Source organism: Habropoda laboriosa, unplaced genomic scaffold (assembly GCF_001263275.1).
Source record: "Habropoda laboriosa isolate 0110345459 unplaced genomic scaffold, ASM126327v1 scaffold69, whole genome shotgun sequence".
Taxonomy (NCBI): Eukaryota; Metazoa; Arthropoda; class Insecta; order Hymenoptera; family Apidae; genus Habropoda; species Habropoda laboriosa.
In genome coordinates, this window is record NW_017100173.1 from 1,014,852 (window position 1) to 1,025,139 (window position 10,288).

A 10,288-nucleotide genomic window follows, 5' to 3' on the forward strand; every position below is an offset into this window, starting at 1 on the left:
TCTACAATATTATGCAATAATGAAAATAACAGCGTTGAAATTTTCACAATTCTTTCACAGAAAATAATATAAATAACGAGATATAATTTCAACATTTAAAAAATTTTCAATTCTCTAACGAAGAAATTATTAAGACTCGACCTTTCGTCGCTCTGTAAAAATTCACAGCCGCCATTTTGTAAACGTGCATTTGTTTTATAAACAACGTACACGTGCTCCTTGTTGAAAACCATGGAAAATCTGCTTCTTTTAACCCTCGGTATACTGTGCCAGAGGAGCCACTGGTCACTCGCCATCTTTAGAGCGATAACGCACACAAGGACGGAACTGTTCGTGTTAGTTACAAAATGACAATCGCCTTTACAAGTCCGCAACGAGAAGTGTAACCGAACACGGGACGTTCGGTTTCTTTAGATCTCACTCGACACAGCGGCAAATGAACAAATAGAAATAAAACTCTTGCTCGGCTTTTCTTCAGCTCGCGAAGATATATAAATCCCTCTTTAGTCTCTTACAAAGCTTTGAAGGTGAAAGACGAGTCGAAAAATTTATTCCGTGCAAAAGTCTATTTCTTAATTGTTTTTCTTATTTTTGTTGGTTGGTTTTTACACCAAGTGCCAATCTCTGTACGCTCAATATGCCGAAGCCGAAGACGATCACAAATTCGACACGAAAAAAGACAATTGTACGTTATGCTTGTACCAGTAAAATGAACGACTAGAATAAGTATCATTTTCTTTTATAATTTTTGATTTTTTTCCCTAAATGTGATCCCGAATACGAAGTAGCAGGAGCCCCGCCCAAGTTTCAGCGGCCGTAACTGAGTTAGTACAATATCGGCGAAGAGTTCGAGCCATTGTGAATTAGTAGTGAAATATCGGTGTGAGTTGGAAATGACTCCGGTACAGGACTCTGTGTTTTCAGTAGTGCGAGGGTTAACCTTGACACTAATCTGCATTCGAATTGAGTGGATCAAGCATGTAAAGTATATCATACTTCGACTCCCGTGTCGATTAATCACCGATTAACCTTCTCATACATTACACGCTAACTATGATTAATAACAAATTTTATCTTTATGGAAAGAACAGCTTTAATAACAGTACAAACTCGTAGGAGAAATGATTTTCCATAGTTTGATAGAACTATGTATAATATTATATTTAAGTTGCAAACATCTATTTATATCAGATATTTCTGAGAAGAATGGAATTTAATAGGAGGTTGTTATGACTTCACTTTAAAAATAGTGATAATTAGACGTTAGAAATGTTTCCTTAATTTATTCTATTCGTTAAAAATAAACTGCTATAAATAGCGATAGATAAAGTTAACCGATGATGTGAAAGAAAATAAGGAATGTTGACTTGTGAATGAAAATTTGACTGCACGCACAGGACAACCAATTGAGGAAAACTGAGCAACTTAGAGCTGATTAGCTCCATTTACTGCACCAAAAAATTTTAAATGTAGTAAACGAACACGTTACGAACACTGAATCATAAATGATTACATTAATACACGTCGTTTATCAAACGTTCAAGCCACATAGTTTCTCCTTAAATGATTCAATTTAAAAGTCGCGGAATAAAAACAATCAGCTATTCAGAAGAATAAAATCACCTTACTGATTTCTTCGTTTTACAAATACTTTCCCCATAAAAACAAAATCAATACGTGCAAACACATGGGTCGTAACCTTCGTACAATAATTAGCACCGCAACAAAAGAAAGAAAAATAAAAAATTACGCTCGACGTTGAAAGAATCCCGAGTGTAGAATTACCATAATAAAAAATACTGCCAACGCTGCACGTGTAAAGCTGTACTACCGCGATGCTATCAGCGTGGCACGTGCTAGACCTTTTCAAACAGCAAGAAAAACAACCAACATTCACTTTTCGAACCAAAGAAAGAAAAAAGAAAGAAGAGCAACAATCTAACAAATAACCGTGAGAGAAACAAGAGAGAAAAAGACCGCCATTTTCAAACGCTGAATAAATACAGAGCGATGCACGCATGATACCGGTCGTTGCAGAGGTTCACGCTAGTCTAATCGTCCTCCCGATCCGCCTGCTTCTAATCTCTGTCAACACTATCGTGCTGGTGCGTCGCGTGGAGCAAAAACTACCTATTCGACTCGACTCGACACAACGCAGTGAATCATTTCCGAAAAAAGCGTCTCCTGTATCCAGCAAGTTCACGGCTAAACGTCAGGTTCTTTTATTCCATGTATAAGTCGAAACGTAGCACGATTGGAAAACGACAGGGCCCAACCAACGAACGAGAATAGAAAAGGCAACGGTGGCCTACTGTACTAGCCGGAAAGAACGAGAAAGAGACGAGAGAACAAACGTAGGAAAGAAGAGGAGAATGAGAAACACTGTGTATGAGAGAGAGAGAAACAGCATGTAGACAGTGTAGAGAATTCGAGAGTAACGTAGGAATTGAATTTACCAGTTTCGTTTGTTCTGTCCTTGCGGCGAAGATAACGCGTGTCCGCGCGTTCACGTCGCGTCGATCGTCTTCTTTGTTGACGACCAATCTCTCTCTGCGATCCCTCTACCGATCCGTCCGACGACAGGGTCGGGCATAAACTGAAGTGACCAGCGTTATTCGTCGGCCGAACGAGAGGTCGAAAGTTCCGCGTTAAGAAGAGAGGTCTAACGCGCTCGTATATAACGAGCGAGCGAACGCGAAAGCGATGGGCGAAGAGGAAAGAGATATCGGGCTGCGCGCCGACCCGACATGCGACTTCGCCATGTAATGGTTGTCTAAATAGCGGGCTCGCGTGGACAGGCTATCGCTGTTCAAGATCCACGCCCTCGTTCGGGTGTCGGGCTAACAAAATTAACATCGCCGGATCGTCGATACGACGCGCGGTACCATTTTCAGCCGCTATTCAATGTTCGAGCGTCGACCGATCGAATTTTGTAAATGCACCGAAGGTTGAAGAAGTGTTGGGTTTGCTATCTAGCGAAATGATGTATTTCCAGTGAGTTAAATTGGAGATCGAATGAATTGGAGGATGGGAAATGAAACGTTGAGAATTGAGTGTTTGATTGATGTGGGAAAAAGATTTTAGAGTCACTTAGAGGTACAGTTTGCAGATACCTTGAGTATATGAAGGTTAAATATTAGTGTAACGATGTCTGACAGTTATTCGAATAAAAGTGTGGAAAGATCTGTATTTTTTGAATCTTAGAAAATAATCTTGGAAATAATAAAATAGTTTTTCATTGAGTAATATTATTTAAAAAATAAATAATGCTATTTATTCAGCTATATTAGCATACATGTTAAATTTAAAATGCGATAATACTTGGAACAACGAGAATATAGTTTTGCAACTACACAGATGGACATTTTGCTCTTAATACATAAAGTGCTGTTTTTCGATAGATAAAACGAAGGTGAACAATTAGGGATTAGCAAATTACTTCTTTATACTACCATGAAATATATTTTTTAAGTAAAAATGTAAGAATTTCCAGAACTGAAAGAATGACAAAATCATTTTCTTTTTTTCACTTTTACTACAAAAATATGTTTACTTACTATTATTTTACAAATGTTTTCATTTATGACGGCTTCTCTAATATTTTATTTTGTACTAAGCTTTTGACAAAACGTTTCGAAGCGGTAAACCTTTGCATACAAGAATAGAACCATAACTCAACATGTCTCAGTATTGCATCACCAAATTAGAACATGAATTTTAAACCAGGACATTGACCCAGGACTTCTTAAAGAATGTTAAACCTACTGATAAAATTAATTAGAATAAACAACTTAAATTATAATCGTAAAGTAATTAATTGGAATAACAATTTGAATAATTTATTATTGTCACTTTAGTATTGAAATTAGCACGTTCTCTTTTTCGAAATAATTACATTCATTGAATTAAAAAAATATACAAAAAGTAAAAATTTTTAATTATAATATGCAGCATTATTGATATTAAATACACCGTTAAAACATTATGAATTTTTAGAAACGACCAGATATAGAAAATCTTTAACAAAAATATTTAATTTCCAGAATCTCTATTAACTGAAGTGAAACTAATATTCTGCCACATCGGCAAGCAGTAAATAGATACTATTCATTTTAATAGTATTCCGAAGTAATATGTATAAGCATAAAAGGATCGTATGTTAAACCTTGCCACAACCGCAAAATTCTCGTCTGGGAATGTTCGTCCACACGTTACACCGCTCGATCGTATTGGCGAATATTAAATTGTATATGCAGAAATAGTTCGTTATCGATGGTACAACTGGTAAAAGAGTGATTCTTCTTAAAAATACAAGTCGAAAGTTTAGAATAAAATTTTTGTACCTTCGTTTTTCTAATTTTTTAAATTACTTGAAAATAGTTTTCAACATCAGTAACAATGCTTGTAAACACCAGTACGAATAAAAATAATCAATAGTAAAGTGGTGTAATAGTAGTTGTACACCTATGTAAAAAATTTTCAAAATCGATTTTTCGGAAAACGAAGCCTAATATGCAAAAATTTTATTCTAAACTTTCGACTTATGTTTTCATGAAAAATCGCCCTCTTCTTGATGGTACGAATTTACGACTAAACAACTTATAATTAAACCTCGAGAGACGATGAATGCAGAATGAAATAAAAAGTAAGCATAAAGTTGAATGAAACTTTCCAGTTCAATACGAAGTTTACTATTGTCTCGTCTTTTTCTTTCTTCTCGTTCTCATCATAAGCCGACGCCTACTTAAAAGTGGGAAAGATTGGACACGTAGTTTACATAAATATACAAGAAGCAAAATTTAAAAGCTGATCAAAAGTATAATGACTAAAAATTTATTCGATAGCTGATACCTTTGAACTTTCAAAGCAAACATTGTGATTTAGACGTAATAAAAGCGAAGTTTGAGTGAAAATTATTAATGGACTACTATGTATTTCACCCTAGATTTATAACATATTCATCATTAGAAAGCCTAAAAATATTTTACTTCTATTCACTCTGAAAAATCTTTTCCTTAAAATTTTATTTGGATATTTTTCGCGTCACTTACGAAACACCGATTCTACCCCATATTTCACATGTGGAATTCATGCATTATTATGTATTTAATCATGCAATTTTTTTCTTCTTTTTTCTACTAAAAAAAAGGGTATTATTTGCCAGAAAATAAAAAAAAATATTCTATCATTTTGGTTCTAATGCTTTCATGTGATAACTATACATAAATTTTTTTTACATAACACCTATCAAAATTACATATTCCTATACTGGTGTAGGTATTTCTACAAATGCAAAATACACCTTATAAAAAGCACTAACTCAACATATTCAAGAAGTATTATTTACCTGATTTTATTTATCTGATTTCCAACAACTTCAAAACAGTGTCTTTGTATATACACTTAGCTTTTGGTGCATAGATATTATACATATAATTGAAAATTTACTACAAATTTATAGTACAATATTCCAATTAATAATTGCAAAACATAATATTAGTATTGTGCACATTTTATTGTATTTGTATGTATTATGTAGTTAAAAAGAACTGACAAAAATAAGTATACGTGGCCTCAATAAATTTGTGAAAGAAAAGTGCAAAATGTTTATCAAAATGAGCATACAATGGATGATGAATTATAAAGGATAACAAAAGTATTAACAGAAAAAAAACAAGATCAATTGATAATATGTTTACTGACCTATGAAAAATTAAAACACTACATAAATCACAGTATATTTTGCTTAAATATGAAAATTATAATTTTATAATCTAATAACTCTTAGATAAAATATATAGATTATGGATGTATTTATGGATGTACTTATTTTGGGGGAGTGTTAACAAAAATTAGCACCATATTAAAACCTTCACAACCATCTGATCACTCCAAGAAGTACAAACAAAACTATCATAAAAAACAACATATTAACATGATTTAAATATGATTTCATTTTTACTTTTATTGATTACTTATAACTAAATTTGAAAAACAATTCTTACAAATATATTTCTATACGAATACCTAAAGGTTCCTTATATACAATTACAAGATATTTTTATTTATATATTATTATTTCAGTTTAGTAGATAAAAGATATGTACAAACATTCCTTATTTTATGACATTGTTTTATTACAAAAACCATTGCAACAAGTTGGAATTAACTAATATTGTTAATACTAAAAGCTCAAGACTACTGCAAAGTTTATAACTTGGTATGCTGTAAAGTATTTCATAACATTATCATGTTTAACTTCCTTGTTATGTATGACGATAAACTGTTATCAAGCACAGCTCAAAGTATTAATGATTTCTTATCACTATTGAAATAAAAATAAATGCAGTATAAATATATAATATCATTGATGAGGTGAACCTTCTTACATTAAAGTTATTATATTTGCCATGAACAAAATTTTTACTTTCATCAGTTCTTCTTTTAAAATAAAACTATATGTAATTTCAATAAATTCTCTTATTCCATAATTTTTCTTGAATGTCTCTTGCATTTAAAATACACTTTTATTTTAATATAAACAGGATAAGCCTTATGCAATATAATAGAAAGTGATATCACAAAAGGTTTGCATGGTGATAGTGAAACTAAAAATATGATTAATTCACTACCTTAATTACACGTAATAAGAAATAACAAAATGCACTTTCATTGAGGCCACACTGTTCAGTCATTTCATTATTGTTGAATGTATTTTATCCTTTTACAATTTCACTAAAGTATTAGACATCGAACTGGTAATTATACAACTTTCGTACGGTTATAAGAACAATTGATTGACGAACTATACACATTCACATACTCCGTAATAAAAGATTATTAATATACATATAAAGTTAATTTCATCGACTGCATGTTACTAATCGCACGATATGTTCGAAGGAACTGATAACACATCAATATAACAGAATAGGAAATCTAATCGATATAATGACGTGCACCGTCTAACCTTATATTTCGTGTAATGCTACCTCACAATATGATCTTTAAACAAATTTTTAAAATAAATTTTTCATAGCAAACAATCTGATTGTATTGTTTAACTTAATTACTTCTGTACATAATATGCAACAACAATATATTCAAATATACGTGTATAAACAAAACTTGAATACTATCCTAGAAACAACCTCCAACAAAAATCCCTATCATCTACAAAGAAGTTATATCCCATATATTAAAAAATACATTTTTTTTTACTATATACAAAATTTACATTAAGCAAAATGTACAACAATTTTATTTTCACAATATAGGAGCAGTATTTTCATTATATATATTTAAATTTAATATTTCATTGTTCGACGCAAAATGTTACATGTATCCTATATATTCTACCTTTTCGTTTAAATCGTGAAACTAGTACACTCATTTCTTCTTTATTCTCATAAAGAAATTTGACACAACAGTAGTAAAAGTAATGTATTTTTTTTGAAGTTTGACGTATGCTAGTTTTTCACTTACAACGCTAGATGTCACAGTACAATGTCAAATTGACATACGTACTTCTAACAATTCTTTGATCAGTGTTGAACAGTGTCAAGTGTTTAGTAGTACAATCTGGCAATCGAACAATAACAATTTAAAATGAGTTCCGTAGACTGGGACGAAGTAAAAAGATTAGCCGCTGATTTTCAAAAGGCACAACTAAGTTCCACGCTACAAAAGTATGATTTATTTTCATAAGATATCTTTATTTCCTTGGTAATCTTATTTCATCAATGACATCTACTATGAATGAATTTTAAACAGCTGTAGAATGAAACTGCAATATTTATAAGATTAAATAAAACTAAATCAATTAGCATTTGTAATAATTTAATCAATTTAATATAATTGTATTGTGATTTCCATATACAACAACTTTTTGCACACTAACTGTTTATAGGTATATTGAAACAATCTGCTATAAAAACTGATTAAAATCAACATATTTTATTATAATTTATGTATTACTCATTTTTTTACCATAGTTTTTAATATTCCACATAGGTTATCAGAACGTAATTGTGTAGAAATTATAACAAATCTGATAGAGACAAAACTATTAGATGTAATATTTACCAATGATGGTAAAGAATATATTACACCTCAACATCTGGGCAAAGAAATCAAAGATGAATTGTATATTCATGGTGGTAGAATCAATTTAGTTGACTTGGCACAAATTCTTAATGTTAATTTATCTCAAGTATCTAAGGTGGCAAATGACATAGAGAAACATAGTAAAGGATTAAAGATAATACTTGGACAGCTTATTGATAAATCTTATACGAATAAAATTGCTCAAGAAATCAACGATAAACTAATACAACATGGTTGTATTAATGTAGCAGAGTTGACAATACATTATAACTTGCCAGCTGAATTTTTACAATCTTTAATTGAAAAAGAATTAGGAAAAACAATATATGGCAAACAAGACACACAAGATTTTAGAGTTTTTTACACAGAAAGTTTCATAGCTAGAAATAAAGCAAAAGTAAGAGGTGCCTTATCTGCAGTCACAAAGCCTACACCATTATCAGCAATTCTAGGACAATGTTCAGTTTCAGAAAGAATATTTTTTTGTGAGTATATGGTATAAATTATGTACATGTTTTAACTAAATTAATGTTTTTAATGATGTAATGTGGGTATATGTACATCTTATAGCAATTCTGGATAGCTTACAAGAAATGAAGCAAATTCCTGGTATTGTGGCAGGAAAACAGGGAACAAATAGTTTTTACATACCAACAATATATTCCAAAAGTCAAAATGAATGGGTGGATAACTTTTATAAACAAAATGGTTATTTAGGTTTGTGTTATTTTACACTAAAATATTACTAATCATACAACAATAATAAAATTTGAAGTCCATTATTCTATGTATGTATGATTTTTTCAGAATATGATGCACTCACTCGTCTTGGAATATCAGATCCACCAAACTTTGTGAAGCGTCATTTCCCAAATGAAAATGTAGTCTTATTAGATTCTGTTGCTGTGGGTACAAGTATTAGGGATCTAATTGATGCAAATATTGAAGAAGCTATTTTAACTGGATCTTTTGTTGATATAAGCCCTCTTCTACCATCTATATTTTCTGATAAAGATATGGAAATGCTTCTTAAAATTGCAAAGAAAAAGATAAATAATAATACATATGTATTTGCAAAAACTGTAGTAATGTCTAATGCGTTTTTACAATCTTTAAATAAATCACTTGAGTCAATGGCAGAAACAAAAGCTAGAGAAACGGTAGCTAGTGGACAATGGTTTCAAACAATAGCCGAGAATAGAATTAAATCTAAATCGGCAGATGTAATATTCGAAAGTAAAGGAAGTAAAGACGAGGAACGTCGTAAAAAAGCTAAAAGTGGCAAATCAGGTGGTGGTTTTCATGGAAGAGAAATAAAAACAAAATCTACTAAAAAAAAGCATCTACAAGGAAAATGTCGTGACAATGAATCTGATGATGAAGATTTTAAAGTCACACCAACTAAAATTAAACTTAAATTAATATCTTTAGAAGATATAAAAGATGAAATTACAAAAGATGATAATTTGGTAGTAATTGATGATTTAGTAGAGGAATTGGCATCATACTTAGAAGTAAAAATAAATGATTATGCCATAACCTTTGCAGATCAATTAGCACAAAATAATAAACCCACTAATTTAAGTGAAATTGAAGAACGTTTGAATGTTTTAATAACAAACATTAAGATATTTGACAAAGGCATCAAGCATATGGATAAAGCAGATCAACCTGCTTTAACAAAGTATTTACTAAAATCTCTCGGTACTGATTTTGTAAATGAGTTATTTAAATTAGCCGCACAACAAAACATGCTTCAATTTCCTGAAAATATTACCACCGAAACGAGACAAAAAATGTTACTAATTCTGCCGGAAGATGTTAAAGAGCCTTTAAATAACATACACAAATGTATTACTGGAAATTCCATAGATGATTTCTTGAATTTTGTAGATGCAGCAATGGCAACTTGTTGTTTGATATTAAAAAAATATGATAAAAAGAAAGAAAGACCGTTTATTTTGGGTCATAAAGAAGCCTTATTAGAAGAGCTCAATAGTACACAAGATCCAGCATTAGCACTACACTTAGTCACAAGTATATTATACATTGTTTCAACACAGAATGTTCTACACATGTCTGGCAGATATGTGTCTACAGTTCTTTCATTTCTTCGAACATACTTGCAAACTTCAACCATGGAAGTGCTATCTAAATATCATGGTATGAAACATTTAATAAC

The 10,288-nt window shown here is 31.2% G+C and overlaps 2 protein-coding genes across 2 annotated transcripts in view; one reads left to right on the forward strand and one right to left on the reverse strand.

The window, feature by feature from the left end:
• LOC108578677 (monocarboxylate transporter 10) overlaps nucleotides 1–2,576 on the reverse strand; it is a 20,782-nt gene extending 18,206 nt beyond the window's left edge. Inside the window, 1 exon segment of the mRNA XM_017942051.1 lies at nucleotides 2,457–2,576. The gene's annotated coding sequence lies outside the window, so the exon portion shown is untranslated.
• A 5,007-nt stretch (nucleotides 2,577–7,583) lies between these two features.
• LOC108578678 (E3 UFM1-protein ligase 1 homolog) overlaps nucleotides 7,584–10,288 on the forward strand; it is a 3,198-nt gene continuing 493 nt past the window's right edge. The window contains exons 1-4 of the mRNA XM_017942053.1: nucleotides 7,584–7,688; nucleotides 8,014–8,591; nucleotides 8,677–8,823; nucleotides 8,914–10,269. Of these exons, the coding sequence (XP_017797542.1) occupies nucleotides 7,609–7,688; nucleotides 8,014–8,591; nucleotides 8,677–8,823; nucleotides 8,914–10,269 (2,161 nt within the window). The 5' untranslated portion in view covers nucleotides 7,584–7,608. The remainder of the gene's footprint in view (nucleotides 7,689–8,013; nucleotides 8,592–8,676; nucleotides 8,824–8,913; nucleotides 10,270–10,288) is intronic.